This window comes from Ranitomeya variabilis, chromosome 8 (genome assembly GCF_051348905.1).
Source record: "Ranitomeya variabilis isolate aRanVar5 chromosome 8, aRanVar5.hap1, whole genome shotgun sequence".
Classification (NCBI taxonomy): Eukaryota; Metazoa; Chordata; class Amphibia; order Anura; family Dendrobatidae; genus Ranitomeya; species Ranitomeya variabilis.
Window position 1 is genome coordinate 150561531 of NC_135239.1, and position 21546 is coordinate 150583076.

A 21546-nucleotide genomic window follows, 5' to 3' on the forward strand; every position below is an offset into this window, starting at 1 on the left:
CGATACTTGAAAGTATCGGTATCAGAAAGTATCGGCCGATACCGGCAAAGTATCGGATCTAATCCGATACCGATACCCGATACCAATACAAGTCAATGGGACTCATGTATCGGACGGTATCCCTGATGGTTCCCAGGGTCTGAAGGAGAGGAAACTCTCCTTCAGGCCCTGGGAACCATATTAATGTGTAAAATAAAGAATTAAAATAAAAAATATTGCTATACTCACCTCTCCGACGCAGCCTGCACCTTACCGAGGGAACCGGCAGCGTTGTTTGCTTAAAATTCGCGCTTTAACTTCCTTACGCGAAGTCCCGGCTTGTGATTGGTCGCGCGCCGCCCATGTGGCCGGGACGCAACCAATCACAGCAAGCCGTGACGTAATTTCAGGTCCTTCAGGATTTTAAAATTACGTTCCGGCGTTGTGATTGGTTGCGTCGCGGTCACATGGGCGACGCAACCAATCACAAGCCGTGACGTCACGGGAGGCAGGAGACGCGCGCATTTTAAAATGCGCGCGTGTCCAGCCTCCCGTGACGTCACGGCTTGTGATTGGTTGCGTCGCCCATGTGACCGCGATGCAACCAATCACAACGCCGGAACGTAATTTTAAAATCCTGAAGGACCTGAAATTACGTCACGGCTTGCTGTGATTGGTTGCGTCCCGGCCACATGGGCGGCGCGCGACCAATCACAAGCCGGGACTTCGCGTAAGGAAGTTAAAGCGCGAATTTTAAGCAAACAACGCTGCCGGTTCCCTCGGTAAGGTGCAGGCTGCGTCGGAGAGGTGAGTATAGCAATATTTTTTATTTTAATTCTTTATTTTACACATTAATGTTGTTTCGATACCGATACCCGATACCACAAAAGTATCGGATCTCGGTATCGGAATTCCGATACAGCAAATATCGGCCGATACCCGATACTTGCGGTATCGGAATGCTCAACACTACTTAAGAGCATAGTTAAAGTTTAGACTACCAAATTCTAATTAACAAGAATTCAGCCACCAGTAAGTCTAATTGTTCATTAAACTGGTGTCCTGCAGACAGTTAACTGTAAAAAAGACATTACTTAACAAAGAAAACCCCATCTTATTTAATGCTTTCAACAATGGCACCACATGGAAGAGAAATGTCATAATTACGAGAAAGGAAATAATTTCTTTGCACAAAAAAGGTGAAGGCTACAATAAAATCAGTGGCATTACTTTTCAATCAGAATACTGCAACAAACACTGTGGCTTCGCCCCTTCCGCTGATAATGACTGACAAGCCTCTGCCTATATGTGCACGTAGGCAGAGACTTGTTAGTAACTATCAGTGGGCGGAGGCAGCTATTAAATGTGTGTTTTTTTCTGAAATGCTACAGAATCTCAGAGTTAAACATATATGGTTTGGGCAGCATGTATCACCTGTCAAGTTCCCTTTAAAAATTTTAGTGTAACATAGTAAGGTTGAATAAAGCTTATACCTCTGTCAATTGCAAAATAAAATTATCATCAAGTTGTTTTAGGCAAAGGCAAAAATTTCTGTGAGGCAGATTACAATTTCCCCATAATAGGGGAAAAATGATCCACTAACTCCACATACAGTGGATTTTAAAAGTCGACAAATCCCTGTTAAAACAACAGGTTTTTGTCATGTAAAAAATTATACCAAGAAGAATTTTTCAAAACTTTTTTAAACTTGAATGTCACCCGTAATCTGTACAATTCAATAAAAAAATCTAAACTCTTTTTGGGTGAAAAAAGAAAAATGAAGAACCAAAATAATGTGGTTGCATTAATATGCACACCCTTAAACTTATACTTAGTTGAAAAACCCTTTGAACTCATGACAGCATTCAGTCTTTTTGGGTAGGAATATATGAGCATGGCAGATCGACAATTAGAAATCTTTGCTCACTTCTTGAAGTAGCGCTCCAAGTCGGTAATTGTAAGGGCATCTCCTGTGTACAGCGCCCTCTTCAGGTTAATCCTCAGATATTCCATTGGACACAAGCTTTTGGAATTATGAAAAAAATGTTCAAATTTGGTCTCATCAGACTATAACACATATTCCACGTATTCCCACAGGCTTTTGGCAGACTTGGTGTAGATTTGGCAAAACATAGTTGGGTTTTTTTTTTTTAAGAATAGGCTTCCAAATTGCAACTCTACTTCACAGGCCAGACATAAAAAGAATACAGGAGATTGTTGTCACATGCCATACACAACCAGTGCTTGCCAAAAAATCTTGGCAGCCTTCCAGACCAATTTTGTCCTTATCTTTTCATCAACTTTTGAGAAGCATCTAGTTCTAGGTAATGTCACTGTTGTGCTAAACTTAAGACACTTCTTGACGACCATCTACACAGTTTTCCATGGCATATCTGTAATGACACCGATGATGTCACTGGCACAGTCTAGGTGGCGCTATCAGAGGGCATGGGAACGAATGCAGGGAGTGGGGGAACAAGGCATGCAGTGCACAAGGACCTGAGACTAAGCAGTGAGCACAGGACATGGAACAAAGCAGTCACGTGATGACAGGGGGGCAGAGTCATGGCGCGCGCAGCCAGGGAAGGCAGCTGGGAGCGCAGAGTACATGGCCAAAATAGAGCCGAGGGTCAAAAGCCAGACGAGAGCGTATTACCTAGGGACAAGACAGAGTAAACCGAGATGAGCCAAGGGAGCTGATAACCAGGAAGGACAGGGCAGTACAATGCAGGATACAGAGGCAAAAGTCAGGGGACAAACCGGGTCATACACAACAAAAGCTCACACACACAGAGGCACAACTTTTACGGACGAGTAACCTGGGTCAGCAACCACAAACCGAATATACGGAAGTATCACCGACACCAAACCCAGGAACTACCAACATTAAATAGCTGCCCCAGAAGCAAAGAGAGGCAGACTAGAATTAACCCTGACCTGACCAAGAAGGAGACGGAACCATCCTGTCAGAGTCATGACAATATCTAATGTCTTGCAATTTTTTCTTCCCTTTTGATAACGTTCAACAATTAAATCTATTTGCTGTGTTGTCAGCTGTTTACAGACCATGGCCTTTGCTGTAAAATCCATCTTAAAATGAACTGCTAAACTTTATATGGGGTTGACCAGAAACATTGTAAAGGATGGCAACTGTGTACTAACTACTATTAACATTAGTTTAAATGTGAATAGCTAATTCTGAACACAACCAATTCCCCAATTATAAGAGGGTGTTAACATTTATGTAACTCTATTATTTTAGTTTTGTTATTTTTATTCCCCCCCAAAAAAAAAAAAAAAAAAAAAAAAAAAAGATTTTATTTCTCAGTGTGTACAATTTATTGGAGTCATTACGAGTGGAAAAGATATCTGAAATGACTCCATGGCATAATTTTTTACGTGACAAAATTTTGGTATTTAGCAGGGGTGTGTAGACTTTTTATATCCCCTGTACTTCCCTGAATCAATAATCTATCCACAGAAACATATTTTATGAGAAATGTCTTTGACTTATTTAATGACTTGACATCACAACATTTTGTGGCAGAGAATTCCATAGTCTCTGTGCTCTGGAGGTAATCTATGATGATGGTGTAACCTTCTTTTCAGTAGGTCTAGAGGGTTACAAGCCATGCATATATTTAAATATTGTAAGAATATCATCATCAAGACATCTTTTTCCAAAATTAGTAACCTGCCTTGGTAAGGCACTCCACCCAATCACTTAACTAGCCTGGAGGCTTCTTCTACAACCGCTCTACTTCTGCAACTTCAGTCTAAGTAGCCTTAAAGAAGCGCTCCATTCAAAGTTTTTTTCATCGTACTATATTTAGCATCATCATATTACAGTATATAGCACTGTGCACTTACAATTGCTGACTTTGCCCTTCTACCCAGCTAATTCTTCTCTAACCTATGCTCTATGTAGAAACAGGAAGTCTCTTGTCCCTACATTTATCATTGCCCTCTTCAACTCCTGACCAAGCTGCTCTACTCCTCCCCTCTGCCAGGTACTTTTGCTGTGACCTACAAGTCATACAGGAAAAATTAACTTCCTGTTTCTACATAGAGCTTAGAAGGATTCAGCCAATTTTTACAATTCTGACCACTGTCACTTGTTTCTGACCAGCATAGAAAGTCGTTAACCTCTTCAGCACCAAAGGAAACCAAACTAATTTACTATAAGACTTAAACAGTTCCCTGTTTATGATTGTGGTGCAACCTGTATAGAGGACATATTGTGATGGACACCGTACCAGACTCACTACCAGACACTGCACATGTCCAGGAATGTGCTGGGGAACCCTGGGGAGAAGTCCTACCGAGATGTGTGAGCACGGTTGGGAGTGTGCTGCAAGTGAACAGGACCTACAGCACTTGACCACCGGTGGAGTGGCTGGAGGCGGTCTCCCAGGGACGATAGCGGGACAGGCAAGCACTAGCCGAGGTCATAAGCCAGAGAACATCGTGGTAAGCAAAAGGGGGAGGCGAGTAGAGTGGTCAGAGACAAGCCGGGGTTGGGATTAATAAGACGGAGCAGTACCAGAAGGACAAGTAAAAGGGAAGTCATGGGAAGTAGCCAAGGTCAAAACCAAGAGTGTAGCAGACAGTACAGAAACAACAGGCAGATAGTAAACGAGGAAAAGACCGGGTCATTCACAGGCAAACATACAAAGACAGGCAATGCGCACAGAAATACAGAGGTCAGCTGCCCAGCCGAGAACGGACGTATAACTGGCAACCAACACAGCACAGGGGCGAGTAGATATAGCCCTCCCCCAACCAAAGAGAGGCCACATTGTATTAACCCTAGAAGTACTGCCAAAGAACTACTGGGCAAACCATGACACATATACTGGTATAACGCTCATTATAACCGTCTCTATTAAAAAAAATCACTCTCAAATGTCTCTTAAAATGGTCTACACATTTTTCAGTAGTTATACAATTTAAAGCTAAAAATGTAAAAAAAATAAAATAAAATACATATATGGACGACCCATTTCAATGTTCATTTGATGCTTTTATCTCAGAATTGCAAATGCGCCCGTACTGTCTTGTGAGTGTGCTTCATGAAAGTCTTACATTTTTCAAGTCTTTGATGGATTGCTACTTTAAATAGCTGCTAATGTAGATGGGAATGCTTCACTGTGTGACATCCGCAGAGACTTTCATAGCTCTAATCTGTGTTCTTTCACTATAAGAAATAAAGCCGACCTTTGCACCGTCTTTTCACTCTGACTATATGAGAGAGACTTCTTTCTGTGTTCTGAACACTGGAGAAATCAGGCTGACAGTAACAGACATGCCCTATGTCATGGCTGAGATGTTATCGTATCAGGAGGCATATGCCAGTATGTGAAGTGACAAACAACTTTGTTCCGAATTCGAGGCTATCACTTGTTCTGTATATCACCTTGGAAATATCAAAGATTACCCATAGGATCTGTAATCTTCTTCTTGTCTGTGATGGGCATCAGAGATATTTATTATTGTATACATGACAGCAAAAAGAGAGAGATAGCAAAAGGACGAGCGGATTGGCAAAGTGAAGATTTCATTCCGTATGACTGGTGCCATACATCACGTAGACACGTTTACACATATAGACTTGGAGTGGAATGGGAGATGTTTCGATCACCTTGTCTAGTTGACTCAATAGTAAGTTGCTACCTTCATTCAATAGTCGTGGGCAATATCTGTCACATAATGCTAGGAGGTCAACGCACGAGAAAATATGTCACTATCATTGTTGGGACTTATACACACACATATATATATATATATATATATATATATATATATATATATACAGTGGGGCAAAAAAGTATTTAGTCATTCAGCAATAGTGCAAGTTCCACCACTTAAAAAGATGAGAGGCGTCTGTAATTTACATCATAGGTAGACCTCAACTATGGGAGACAAACTGAGAAAAAAAAATCCAGAAAATCACATTGTCTGTTTTTTTATCATTTTATTTGCATATTATGGTGGAAAATAAGTATTTGGTCAGAAACAAAATTTCATCTCAATACTTTTTAATATATCCTTTGTTGGCAATGACAGAGGTCAAACGTTTTCTGTAAGTCTTCACAAGGTTGCCACACACTGTTGTTGGTATGTTGGCCCATTCCTCCATGCAGATCTCCTCTAGAGCAGTGATGTTTTTGACTTTTCGCTTGGCAACACGGACTTTCAACTCCCTCCAAAGGTTTTCTATTGGGTTGAGATCTGGAGACTGGCTAGGCCACTCCAGGACCTTGAAATGCTTCTTACGAAGCCACTCCTTCGTTGCCCTGGCAGTGTGCTTTGGATCATTGTCATGTTGAAAGGCCCAGCCACGTTTCATCTTCAATGCCCTTGCTGATGGAAGGAGGTTTGCACTCAAAATCTCACGATACATGGCCCCATTCATTCTTTCATGTACCCGGATCAGTCGTCCTGGCCCCTTTGCAGAGAAACAGCCCCAAAGCATGATGTTTCCACCACCATGCTTTACAGTAGGTATGGTGTTTGATGGATGCAACTCAGTATTCTTTTTCCTCCAAACACGACAAGTTGTGTTTCTACCAAACAGTTCCAGTTTGGTTTCATCAGACCATAGGACATTCTCCCAAAACTCCTCTGGATCATCCAAATGCTCTCTAGCAAACTTCAGACGGGCCCGGACATGTACTGGCTTAAGCAGTGGGACACGTCTGGCACTGCAGGATCTGAGTCCATGGTTGCGTAGTGTGTTACTTATGGTAGGCCTTGTTACATTGGTCCCAGCTCTCTGCAGTTCATTCACTAGGTCCCCCCGCGTGGTTCTGGGATTTTTGCTCACCGTTCTTGTGATCATTCTGACCCCACGGGGTTGGATTTTGCGTGGAGCCCCAGATCGAGGGAGATTATCAGTGGTCTTGAATGTCTTCCATTTTCTAATTATTGCTCCCACTGTTGATTTCTTCACTCCAAGCTGGTTGGCTATTGCAGATTCAGTCTTCCCAGCCTGGTGCAGGGCTACAATTTTGTTTCTGGTGTCCTTTGACAGCTCTTTGGTCTTCACCATAGTGGAGTTTGGAGTCAGACTGTTTGAGGGTGTGCACAGGTGTCTTTTTATACTGATAACAAGTTTAAACAGGTGCCATTACTACAGGTAATGAGTGGAGGAAAGAGGAGACTCTTAAAGAAGAAGTTACAGGTCTGTGAGAGCCAGAAATCTTGATTTTTTATTTCTGACCAAATACTTATTTTCCACCTTAATATGCAAATAAAATGATAAAAAAACAGACAATGTGATTTTCTGGATTTTTTTTTCTCAGTTTGTCTCCCATAGTTGAGGTCTACCTATGATGTAAATTACAGACGCCTCTCATCTTTTTAAGTGGTGGAACTTGCACTATTGCTGAATGACTAAATACTTTTTTGCCCCACTGTATATATATATATATATATATATATATATATATATAATATATTGTGATTCTCTGATGTCAGCCCTGGCGTATGAATGTAAAGGAAGGAAGTCCCAAATTAGGTGTGATTGAATGTTCCAGTGTAATAATTAGAAGAAAAATGTAGGTACTTCAGAAACATGGGTCACACATATTATTTGTTACTTGGGAGCTGAGCGCTATATGCATACACTTGTTACGAAATCATTTGCAGAATTTCTGAAGTTTTGGAATTCCTTAGGTAATAATACATTGAAAATATACTGTATTTGTCATTATTTTACCTATGCCTTGTATATACAATCTACATGCCATAAAATTATACAATTTGGGCTCATGAACACAGCAAAAGCTGGATAAAATATTTTGTGAGATGTCAACCAAGTCCCCTACAGCTCTGCATTATGGGTTTCTAACTAATCCTCTACATAAAACTTTGTGTTAGAGATTAGAGAACCATTTTGTTGCAAATTTAATTTGTGCCAAATTTTAGGAAATTTGTTGGACTTGGCAAATTCGAACAATTAAATGGCAAAAAAGTCCACTGCTATTTTGCACAATGCCGATGTTAGCATCAGCCAGAGAAGGATTCCCAAACCTTATAGAATAGCATAGCATATAACATAGTACAGAAAAGCCTATCGGAACCTGTGTAAAAGCAGAGGCAGGGAATGCAGCAACCAATTTGGAGTATATCTGTTTAGTGAGAGAATGTCACAGCTCACAATTTACCAATAAAAATAGGGAGAAAAAAGAAAGTAAAACCTCTAAATACAGACAGTGTATGTGACAAAACAGTAGCGAAGAGCCATACAGTATATATGGAGGTCCCTTTGATATTACTAAGGTTGTGTTTTGTATTAAGCTTGAAAGGGGTTGGGTACAGGTCTAGGAGACTTCAAATTAATATACACATATTTTCAGGGAACTTAGGTTATCTGTGATTCACCACAAATACATTAATCGTAAATCGAATTTTAGCAAAACATTTGCCTAAGCTGGCAAATTTGATTATCAAAAGATTTGACCATCTCCACTATGTATGTCTTTGTATCAAATTGCAGGCAGATGCAGTATAGTAGTGCCTCCTAGTGCTATAAGACAGCCCTTTTACAACTTCATGCAACTTGGAGGTTGTGTTGCCATTTCTATAAACTTTAAGTTAAAGGTTGTGTCCAGAACTTGGACAGCTACTTCTGAATCTCTGCTTTCCCCCTGTAAAATAAGAACACCTACTCATCTCCGGTGCTGGCGCTAACACTAGCTCTCTCGTGGCTACTCATCTCCTTGAGGACAATCAGCGCTGGCTTCACTCTCCTCTCTTTCAGACATATGAGCCATCCAGAGGAAGTGAAAAAGCAGCCACAGCTCTCATTTCCTCTGCATGGCAATTGCATCCGTATTAGATGAGAGTGAAGCCAGAGCTGATCGGCCTCAGGGATCCCGTGACATAACACTGTCACATGAGCCCCAGGAAAGCCATGTAAGCTAAAAAAATAAGTCTTTATTAATCAAGAAATACTATGACATGTGACTAAATGTACAATAGACAAGACATGTATTCTTACTGGTGTAAAAACCAGGCATTCATATAATAGGAAGGTAAAGCAGAGTCTCTGCTCCGTGATTTACAGCACCCAGTACATAAAGCACAATGGCAAACTAAAGCAATTATCTTGTAGCAGCTTACACTAACATAATTGTAAAAATTAGAGATGTACGGACTGATTCGTGAGACTGCAGTCCATCAGCCAAGTCAGTCATCTGTGGTTGCTGGACAGGAGACTTGCAAATTCCTTTCTGTCCCAGGGGCATCTTTTGATTAGCTGGGCTGATGCAATGTCATTTTTCGTCATTCTGCAGTGATGGAGTCACATCAGCCTGGCTAATCGAAAGCGACCCTGGGGATCCTGGAAGAAACTAGTTTCGCAACCCCCTTTCCAGCGGCCAAAGACTGCTGACCTGGCCAATGGACCAGAGACCCAAGTATCGATTCACCTATCTCTAATAAAAGTATTTTTTATTTTCATCTGAGAAGCATTTTTATGGGTCAGATGAATGTTTTTGACTTGAAAATGATTAATTGTAGTGAGAGAGATAAAGAACAAGGAGCAAATGAACTAAGCTCTGAGTAGAATCACTGTTTTATGAGTTTGCTGTAAGAGGGGCCTTTTGCTGGAAGTCCCTAGAAGACATAAAGTTGCAGTGACTCAGGGGAACTTGTCAGTCTTCCAGTTCTTTATGTTAATCTTGTTTTGATCGTTAGGAACCGCACGGAAGAAGGTGGAAACTACATCAAGAGATGCTGCAAGGGGTTCTGTATTGATATCTTGAAGAAAATAGCTAAAACTGTGAAATTTACCTATGATCTTTATCTGGTAACTAATGGCAAGCATGGAAAGAAGATCAATGGCACGTGGAACGGAATGATTGGCGAGGTAAGATGTTAGTCATGTAGTGTATATTTCTTAATCTCCTCATCCTATGCATTACTAAAGTTTTCTGTCCTGTTCACTACTAGAGTTTCATGACTGATGGTGGAAGGTTTAATAGGTGTATAGCCTAAAGGGGCTATCCGCTTTGGGGCATGATTTTTTTTTTTTACATTACTTAAATATTTTATTTACTTTTATATTTTACTTATTTTTGGCTAAGAATAATTTTTGGAATTAGTGTTTATTAATAATTTTGTACCGTTTGCGTTTTATAGCTTCTGTGTTGCATTGCCTACTTCTTGCTGTAGAATGAGTTACTCGAGACCATGGCAGTGAGCTCGTTCTTATGATCTAATGGGATAGTTTATATAACTCTTTTTTCTGGCCTTTTTGGGGCTCTTATTAACTTATTTTTTGTCACTGACCACATCTAAGTTGAATATACAGAGAAACAAAGAGACTGTAAAAACAAACATTTTTAATGAAACCGAAGGGAAATCTGATTTTTTTTAGCCCCCAGATACATGCCTAGCAAAAATTAATTGTCTACATATTTGGTCGTATTAATCAGGTCAATAGCGAAGCATCCCATACAATTTTTTTTACAGCACAATAAAATAATTGAGTACTAGTGTAAATGTGAATTAAAACTTAAAGAAGCATTAAAGGAAAAACTGAGGAACTGCTTTACAACTAGTGAATGGGAAGTCCGAAAGTAAGAAATTGCTTTACCAGCTTAATTCACATTTCATTGTGCGCCCTCGGCAATCTACTTCTCTGAAGTTGAAGTGTATCTCCTTTTGTTTGTCATGAGGGAACTCTGGGAATACAGCGGGCTGGGGGGTGGTTGCCACATCCATAGAGTATTCAGTGTTGACCATGCGTTCTATCTTGTGGGGTGTATGGAGTAAACTAGACATCTAGACATGGTTTTCTGGCTGCTGTATATGTGGCGGTTTCAGAGGATGAGTACGTGCTGGAATATCGGGCCTATACTGCAGGTTTCGTGTATCCAGTGTGCTTGGTGCTGGCCGTATAGTGTGCCCTTCAGTGGTGTGTATGGTTTGTCTCTACACAGGTTACTGACTGCTGTATATGTGACAGGTGTAGATGACCAGCGACAAAGAACGCTGGAGCCGCGTTCGAAAAACATTGCATTGCCTTCTACCCCCCTTATCCTCTTCACATTAAGGATGTATTTTTAAACATTTTCTACAAATAAACACATTGTTTTTACCTGGAGCTGGACACCATTCTTTTTGGCTTCTTCGTGGATGACCAGTACCTGTGGTGGATAACTTTGGGCATACACTTATGGCCAAAACTGTTGAGACTGACATAAGTTTTGGACTCATTAGAATATTGCCATGCAGAGATTAGCAGATTTACAGAAATTCCAGTTTGCTAGCTCTGCTGGATTTTAATGGGAAATTTGATTTGCAGCAAATGTATTATCCACAGAGTTTATATTCTTTATGGTGCAGAGCATAGTAAACATAAAATTAAAAAAACACTGTGCCCCATACAATCCTTGGTGCCTACTTTTGTCACTGCCATGCGCTAAAACCTTGGGCATCTAAATGCTAGGCTGAGACTTCTAATTTTGACTATGCCTGAATTTTTTGGTACGTCATGTGGTAAATAAATGGGGACATTCAGAACTACAACATGTCTGACAGAAAACAATCCACAATGCGCCAATGACAAGGATAAAAAAAAATTGACTCTTGAAAGAATTGAAGGAAAAGAATGGTAGCAGGAAGGAGTTAATATGACTAGGAGGGTCAACACCCCAATAAACGAGTCTGCAAATAGACATTCTGGTTTGGCTTTTATCCTAAATCATGTGACAAGGCTCCTTAAAGTAAAGATAGTGACTTTCAGGATTGCTTATAGCAGTAGGTGTCACTATAGTTCAAGTTCTCTATTTCTGAAGAGACAATCTGCATATTTATTCTCCCAGAGGATCATGCATGACATATAAGTCTTCTCTCACCGACATGTCACTATCCACAAGGAGAAACATTATCCCTTAGATATTTATTAACATACAGTTATCGCATTCTAAAAGGGGTTGTAAACTACTAGACAACTACTTTTTCATTGCTTGAAGAGGTTGGCCACTACTTTGTTACTGCGGGCCTACCGATCTGTGATTATCGGAGCTAACGGAATCCAGAAGTTCTTGGAAGCTGCTGGAAAACAGCATCTCTGTCGAAACTAAAGTGGCCACAGCCAGGTACTCCAGATTCGCTCACTATTCCAAAGAATAGGGGATGGATCTGCAGTACCCAAAACAGCCTCAATAAAAATGATGGCGCTGCTGAGCTTCCAGCCACCTCCATCACCAGGAACAGCTGATCAGTGGGAGTCCCAGATGTCGTACCCCACTGATCAGGTATTGGTGGCCTATCTTAAGGTTAAGCCATTAATAATAAAAAAGCAGTGGCCAACACTTTTCTTATACATAAAATATAAAAATATTCATTCCTCCTGGACTGACACCGCTCCTGTGATGTCAGTAGATTATTATGTTACCTGGCTGCCGCAGTCAAACAGCCACCACTGGACCATCGGGACTCACAATGCTGATGTCCGAGGAGAGATGTAAAAGTAAGCATATGGGTGTTTTAATTTATGAGGAGCATTTAAGCAATTAAGAAGAAGCTGCCCAAGAGTGGACAACCAATTTTAGATTTTACAGAAATAAATCTGGCCACAGCACAATGCTAACATTGATTGCTAAGGCAAGTTTAAAATATTATTTGATTTACCCCTTCTTCAAAAAAAATTGTAAATTTTATTAAATGTCATCACACAAAAAAGAACCTAGTGTATTCTCTTAGTCTGTGGACTCCTCATTGGCATGTTCCTGATTTATGTGATTGTATCCATTCATCTGCTGCTCTTCCGCTTCCTCTTTGTCTTTCATCCATAATGATATTTCCAATTAACTTTTTCTGGGTCTTATTTTTGTACTAAAATGATGCAGTTTTATTTTGGTCAATTGTTCTTTCACTGGTTGAGTCCAAGATCCACTTGTATAGAAGTAGTCGGTCATTGTCCTACACCAAGTGATAGAGGCATCAGGTCTCCTGTCCTGCATATTTCTTATTACTGTACATTTCTGAGCTGCATGATCCTTTGCTATTAAATCCATGTACTCATCTGAAAAGAAACAACACCTTGTGTCATTGAGAAAATAAAACTGGATGTAAGAATATAAGGAAGCCAAAATGCATATAGACAAGTCTTTGCACTCCTAACAAGAGATTCTGATCTCAGTAAGTGATGATATATTGCTGGCATATAGGCTTGGACTGGCCCACAGGAGAACATGAGACTCCTCTGATGGGCCCCTGTGCAATAATGGGCTACCACCCTCTTATATGAGCAGTACTTGGCACAATAAACTTGAATCACTATGTACAGACAAAGGTGGCATGCTATTCATTTAATAATCTACTCAATTCATTGTTATACAGTGGGGGAAATAAGTATTTGACCCCTTGCTGATTATGTAAGTTTGCCCACTGACAAAGACATGAGCAGTCTATAATTTTAAGGGTAGGTTAATTTTAACATTGAGAAATTGAATATCAAAAATAAAATCCAGAAAATCACATTGTATAAATCATTTAAATGTATTTTTATTTTGCAGTGAAAAATAAGTATTTGATCCCCTACCAACCATTAAGAGTTCTGGCTCCTACAGACCAGTTAGATGCTCCTAATCAACTCATTACCTACAATAAAGTCATCTGTCTTACATAGTCACCTTTATAAGACTCCTGTCCACAGACTCAATTAATCAGTCAGATTCTAACCACTACAACATGGGCAAGACCAAAGAGCTTTCTAAGGATGTCAGGGACAATATCCTAGACCTGCACAAAGCTGGAATAGGCTACAAAACCATACGTAAGACACTGGGTGAGAAGGAGACAACTGTTGGTGCAATAGTAAGAAATTGGAAGAAACACAAAATGACTGTCAGTCAATGTCGATCTGGGACACCATGCAAAATCTCACCTCGTGGGTTATACTTGATCATAAGGAAGGTGAGAGATCAGCCTAAAACTACACAGGGGGAACTTGTTAGTGATCTCAAGGGAGCTGGAACCACAGTCACCAAGAAAACCATTGATAACACATTACGCCATAAACGTTTAAATTACGCCATAAACGTTTAAAATCCTGCAGTGTACACAAGGTACCCCTGCTCAAGAAGGCACATGTGCAGGTCCATCTGAAGTTTGCCAATGAACACCTGGATGATTCTGTGAGTGATTGGGAGAAGGTGCTGTGGTCAAATAAGACAAAAATTGAGGTATTTGGCATTAATTCAACGCGCCATGTTTGAAGGAAGAGAAATGCTGCCTATGACCCAAAGAACACTATCCCCTATGTCAAGCGTGGAGGGGGAACATTATGTTTTGGGGGTGTTTCTCTGCTAAGGGCACAGGACTACTTCAGCGCATCAATGGGAGAATGGATGGAGTCATGTACCGCAAAATCCTGAGTGACAACCTCCTTGCCTCCGCCAGGACATTAAAAATAGGTCGTGGCTGGGTCTTCCATCAAGACAATGACCAAAAACACACAGCCTGGGCAAAAAAGGAATAGCTCAAAAAGAAGCACATTAAAGTCATGGAGTGGCCTAGCCAGTCTCAAGACCTTAATCCTGTTTCAAAACTGCAGCACAGAACTAGGAGAGATGGAGGAAAGCTGACCCTTCACTAAGACTAGGCTGAAATGCTACGATGGAGTGGGCGACCCATTCCTTGCGAATAGACCCACCCACAATCGTAGTCTAAACTCAGCAAAGATCTATAGATAAAAGGAAGGAGGTACCTAAAAGATCTAAGGACTGGGTACAAAAACAGGTCACCTCCTAATAGGAAACACAGAGAAGGCTGCAGAAACAAACTGAAAACAGAAACAAAAGATAGCAAAACCAGAGATCCCAGAACTGCAAAATATCAAGCACAGAAAGCTGTCTAAGCACCTAGCCAGAACTCTAGAGGATTAACACTGTTGTCCAGCAAGGAATGGGAGGCAGGTGCTGGGTAATAAAGGGTGATACAATCACCTGACCAACACAACCCAGCACCAGGGGAAAAAGACCAGCAGCCAGAAAACCACAACAAGATGGCGGATGGTCAAAACAAAACAGATTCGGATCCTCTTGGCCGAGCCTTATTCGGAAATCTCCAGTGAAAAGCCTTAATCAGCCTTGAGGCTGAGACGTCCTCAGCTTTCACCCAAGAATTATCCTCAGGACCAAAACCCTTCCAGGAAACGAGATACTGCAAACTTCCTCTGTGCCACCTGGAATCTAAAATGCGTGAAATCTCAAACTCGCCATCCTCATCAACTAGAGGAACAGTCGGCATAGGCTCCTTATCTGGTGTGTCAACTTTCTTCAGTAAAGATACATGAAAAACTGAATTAATTCTCCAGGACGAGGGGGATGTCTAATCTCACCGCTGCCGAGTTGACCACTTGAACCACTTTGAAGTTTTTTAGAAGGGATCTTCGAAAGCAGATTCCTGGAGGACAACCAGACCATGTCCCCAACTGCAAACAACACCTCCCTTCTTTTCTTGTCAAACTATTTCTTTGACCTCCTATTAGCCTCTTTCAGATTATGGCATACATTGGTCCAAACCCTGTCCAAATTTCCAGAAAAACTCTCCTCCTCAGGCACCGCTGCCCCAATCTTAGAAAATGGACCAAAAGATGGATGCCTCCCTGTACAGCAAAAAGAAGGAGAACACCCAGATGAGGAAGACGTATGATTATTAAGAGTAAACTCAGCTAATGGTAGATATTCCGACCACATCTCCTGATTGTCTTCTACAAAACATCTCAAAAACCGCTCGATGTCCTGGTTCTTCCTTTTGGTCTGTCCATTTGACTCCGGATGATAACCTGACGAAAATGATAAATAAACCTTTAATCTGTCACAAAAAGCACGCCAAAAGCGAGCCACAAACTGTGGTCCTCTATCGGAGACAATGTCCGTGGGAACCCCATGGAGCCTCACAATCTCTTTCACAAATGCCTTAGCTAGAGTCTTGGCGCAGGGTAATTTATTGAACGGGACCAGATGACACATCTGTAATGGGGTCTACCATGTTAGAGTACCTCTTTCAGTACCACCCCGTGTTTCAGGAGGTCCACTCTGCTTTGCCTGGAGTCTGAATGTATACCTCCCTTGTTGTGGAGCCCTGGATGGTGTGTGAGAACACCAGTCCCCTGCAGCTCCCCTGGTTCTGCTGGGCTGAGTAGTATCCCACTGCTGCCACATGTGAAGAAACCAGATTGTATCTTAATTTCCCAGACAACCATGTTTTTGCAAAAACCAAAAGAACTGGCTTTTTATCTGTATATTAGCTTGTGAATTTAAGTGTTTGTCTGGTGGGTCAAGAAGACAGACTTGTCAACTGATATACTATCTAACATACTGTGTAAGGCCATGTGCACACGTTCAGTATTTTTCGCGTTTTTTTCTCGTTTTTTTGCTATAAAAACGTGATAAAAACGCGAAAAAAACGCTTACATTTGCCTCCCATTATTTTCAGTGTATTCCGCATTTTTTGTGCAAATGTAGCCTTTTTTTCCGCGAAAAAATCGCATCGCGGAAAAAAAAGCAACATGTTCATTAAAATGCGGAATTGCAGGGGATTCCGCACACCTGGGAGTCCATTGATCTGCTTACTTCCCGCACGGGGCTGTGCACACTATGCGGGAAGTAAGCATATTATGTGCGGTTGGTACCCAGGGTGGAGGAGAGGAGATTCTCCTCCACGGACTGGGCACCATATAATTGGTCAAAAAAAAAGAATTAAAATAAAAAATAGTCCTATACTCACCTTCGATGTCTTCCCGCCTCTCCACTGCACGCTGTCGCTTCGGTTCCTGTAGCTGGTGTGCGGTGAAGGACCTGCCGATGACGTCACCGTCTTGTGATTGGTTGAGACCGGTCATGTGACCGCTCACATGACCGCGACGCCATGGAAGGTCCTGCGCGCACACACCAGCTATACGAAACGGACGCCGGTGAGGAGATCAGCTGTCTGCGGGTGAGTATAAGCATTTTTTTTATTTTTTTTATTATTTTTAAACATTCTATCTTTTACTATAGATGCTGCAAAAGCAGCATCTATAGTAAAAAGTTGGTCACACTTGTCAAACGCTATGTTTGACAAGTGTGACCAACCTGTCAGTCAGTTTTCCAAGCGATGCTACAGATCGCTTGGAAACTTTAGCATTCTGCAAGCTAATTGCGCTTGCAGAATGCTAGAAAAAACGCGAAAAAAACGGAAAAAAAACGCAAAAAAAAAAATGCGGATTTCTTGCAGAAAATTTCCGGTTTTCTTCAGGAAATTTCTGCAAGAAACCCGGACGTGTGCACATACCCTAGGGGTACCGTCACACAGTGCAATTTTCATCGCTACGACGGCACGATCCGTGACATCGCAGCGTCGTATGATTATCGCTCCAGCGTCGTAGACTGCGGTCACACTTTGCAATCACGGCGCTGGAGCGATGCCGAAGTCCCCGGGTAACCAGGGTAAACATCGGGTTACTAAGCGCAGGGCCGCGCTTAGTAACCCGATGTTTACCCTGGTTACCAGCGTAAACGTAAAAAAAACAAACAGTACATACTCACATTCCGGTGTCTGTCCCCTGGCGTTCTGCTTCTCTGCACTGTGTAAGCACAGCGGCCGGAAAGCAGAGCGGTGACGTCACCGCTGTGCTCGCTTTCCGGCCGGCAGGCGCTCACAGTGCAGAGAAGCTGAGACGCCGGAGGACAGACACCGGAATGTAAGTATGTACTGGTTTTTTTTTTTACGTTTACGCTGGTAACCAGGGTAAACATCGGGTTACTAAGCGCGGCCCTGCGCTTAGTTACCCGATGTTTACCCTGGTTACAAGCGAACACATCGCTGGATCGGTGTCACACACAACGATCCAGCGATGTCAGCGGGTGATCAAGCGATGAAAGAAAGTTCCAAATGATCTGCTACGACGTACGATTCTCAGCGTGATGTCTGATCGCAGTAGCGTGTCAGACACAGCGATATCGTAACGATATCGCTAGAACGTCACGGATCGTGCCGTCGTAGCGATGAAAATGGCACTGTGTGACGGTACCCTAAGGGTACCGTCACACATTGAAATTTCCATCGCTACGACGTTACGATTCGTGACGTTCTAGTGATATCGTTACGATATCGCTGTGTCTGACACACTACTGCGATCAGATACCCTGCTGAGAATCGTACGTCGTAGCAGATCGTTTGGAACTTTCTTTCGTCGCTTGATCACCCGCTGACATCGCTGGATCGTTGTGTGTGACAGCGATCCAGCGATGTCTTCGCTTGTAACCAGGGTAAACATCGGGTAACTAAGCGCAGGGCCGCGCTTAGTAACCCGATGTTTACCCTGGTTACAAGCGTAAACGTAAAAAAACAAACCGTACATACTCACCCGTCGGTGTCCTTCAGGTCCCTTGCCGTCTGCTTCCTGCTCTGAGTGCCGGCCGGAAAGTGAGAGCAGAGCGCAGCGGTGCTGCGCTCTGCTCTCACTGTACGGCTGCACTCAGAGCAGGAAGCAGACGGCAAGGGACCTGAAGGACACCGACGGGTGAGTATGTACTGTTTGTTTTTTTACGTTTACGCTGGTAACCAGGGTAAACATCGGGTTACTAAGCGCGGCCCTGCACTTAGTTACCCGATGCTTACCCTGGTTACCCGGGGACTTCGGCATCGCTCCAGCGCCGTGATTGCAACGTGTGACCGCAGTCTACGACGCTGGAGCGATGATCATACGACGCTGCGACGTCACGAATCGTGCCATCGCAGCGATGAAAATTTCAATGTGTGACGGTACCCTAAGTCTGTAATAGTGACTGTACATTGAGTGTGTGAAGCTTTGTTTATTGATGTGTGCTTATATGCTAATAGTGCTACTTAATCCCATCACCATTGTTTACCTTATCTTGATGTTGGACTGAAAGACCCTGGGTAATTCTAAAAATAGCTTACATGCCTTGGGTATAAAAAGACTCAGAGATCACATCCTGGAGACTGAAGTAATACACAGCTACCAGCCAGACATTCTGCAAACCACCCAACAGACAGGAGAAGGACTGCAGCCAATTCATCATGGCACCATCACGAGGGACACTGATCTATGATTCTATAGGAAACAACCCAGGGGTTTTCAGCTCCGGTTGGAAGGACACAGATCTGATCCAGTGACCAACTCTGAACCATGGATATGTTTGGAGAAAGCCAGGTATGGGACCCGCTGGTTGCCTGGTTCCATGGAGATGGTCAGATAAGCCAGGTGGTGGCTCTCGTGTCAACTGGCTTTGGACCTTGTCTGGACTCTATGGACAGTTCTTGGTCATCTCCCTATGCTTGTCGTTACCTCTTCTCTGTGTGTGCATCCACAGATGAAGTAGCAACCCTCGGAGCTCTGACATCGTGTCAACTGGCTTTGGACCTTGTATGGACTCTATGGACAGTTCTTGGTCATCTCCCTATGCTTGTCGTTACCTCTTCTCTGTGCCTTCATCTACAGATGGAGTAGCGACCCTGGGAGCTCTGACATCATGTCATACTGGTAATACGTGGAGATGCAGTGATCTTTTATATGCGCCCATGTAACCTTGGGAGCTCTGGTAGCATGGCATACTGGAAATACATGGAGACGCAGTGACCTTTTATATGCGCCCATGTAACCAAACAATTACAGCCATGGTGGGATTGTTCTGTTTGCTATTGTGTGTTGTGGTTCAATAAAGTATTGCCACACTGTTTTACCTTAACCCTGTGTTGTCTGTGTAGTGTATTGCCCATGGGGAGATAGAGCGGGCATTCAGTGGTATGAGCCGTGGTCCATGCAGTCTTGCTAAAGACAGCCGGGCCAGCTGACGAGAGCACCCACTGAACCCGTTTCTCCACAACATCTTACTAAATTGGTCCACAACAACCCAGATGACAGAAAAACCCTGAGAGACCAGCAGATCGGTGATAAAATCCATAGCAAGATGTGACCATGGTGAACTAGGAACCTCCAAAGGGCACAGCAACCCTGCAGCTGGAGCATGTGAGGCCTTCGACCTAGCGCACACAGTACACAGGTGCACCCACTTGATGATATCGCTTTGCCACCCTGGCCACCAGAAACTTCGACCGATCGACTTTCTAGTTTCCAAAATCCCTGGATGACCCGCCAACCGAGACTCATGACAGTCAGCAAACAAAGCTCTCCACAAGGCTCTAGGCACAAATAATTTACCTTACGGAGTGTTAGTTGGTGCAGCATTTTGGGCCTCTAGGATACTACTCTCCAACTCAGAACCCAATGCTGCCACCACCACCCCTCTCTGCAAAATACATTCCTCCTTCTCAGTATTAACTGCTGGAGAGAAACTATGAGACAAAGCATCCGCTTTAACATTCTTTGTCCCAGGGATATATTTGACGGAGAAATGAAACCGGGCTTAAACAGTGCCCACCTAGCTTGACAGGCATTCAAACGTTTAGAAGCATCCAGATATATCAGATTATTATAATCCGTAAAAACATGTATCAGATGTCTGGCCCCCTCCAAAAAATATCGCCAATGCTCAAACACGAGTTTAATAGCCAGCAACTCTCTGTTCCCAACATCATAGTTGAGCTCAGTCTCCGAAAAAATTTTTAAAAAAGAAAGCACAGGGATGCACCCCATCCTCTCCCTCCTGGGACAGAACTGCCCCCACCCCTACTGAAGAGGCATCAACCTCTACCAGAAATGGCTTGGTCTCATCCGTCTGGATCAAAACAGGAGCAGAGCTAAACTTCTCCTTGACATGCTCAAAAGCCTTAACAGCCTCAGAGGACCATTGGACAGTATTAGAACCCTTCTTGGTGAGATCAGTTATAGGTTTAGCGATCACAGAAAAATTATTTATGAATTTTCTGTAATAATTGGCAAACCCCAAAAATCTCTGAACTGACTTCAAACATTCAGGCCTAGGCCACTTGAGCACTGCCTGAACCTTCACCGGGTCCATCTCAAACCCATCACTGGAGACAAGGTACCCAAAAAAACTCATTTTCTGTACCGCAAACTTGCACTTCTCCAATTTAGCAAAGAATGAGTTTTCACTCAAAATCTGTAGAACTTCATGGACTCTCTGCCAATGCGACTCCAGATCAGGTGAATATATCAAAATATCGTCCAAATAAACAATAACACTCCTACCGATCAACGACCTCAGAATATCATTAATGAAATTTTGAAAAAACGCAGGCGCATTAGTAAGGCCAAAAGGCATTACCAGACACTCAAAATGACCTTCCGGGGTATTAAAGGCTGTCTTCCATTCATCGCCCTCCTTCACCCGCAGCATATTATATGCCCCACGAAGGTCAATCTTAGAGAACCACTTCGCTCCGGTTAGTTGGTTAAACAAATCCAGAATCAGCAGCAACGGGTAAGTATTGCGCAGAGTGATCTTATTAATCTCCCTAAGGGCTCATTTCCACATGCGAGTCACACGTCCGTATCTCGCATGTGGAAATCAAGCTCTGGCGCCGGCACTCAGGAGCGGAGCGTGCGGCTCCATGTGTTCCTATGCGGCTGCACGCTCCGCTCCTGAGTGCCGGCTCCACAGCTTGGTTTCCACATGC

At 42.7% G+C, this 21546-nt stretch overlaps 1 protein-coding gene across 1 annotated transcript in view; it reads left to right on the plus strand.

The window, feature by feature from the left end:
- The window catches only part of GRIN2B (glutamate ionotropic receptor NMDA type subunit 2B), an 820631-nt gene that overhangs the window by 715690 nt on the left and 83395 nt on the right, over positions 1-21546 (plus strand). Inside the window, exon 7 of the mRNA XM_077276818.1 lies at positions 9682-9853. Coding sequence (XP_077132933.1) covers positions 9682-9853 — 172 coding nt within the window. The remainder of the gene's footprint in view (positions 1-9681; positions 9854-21546) is intronic.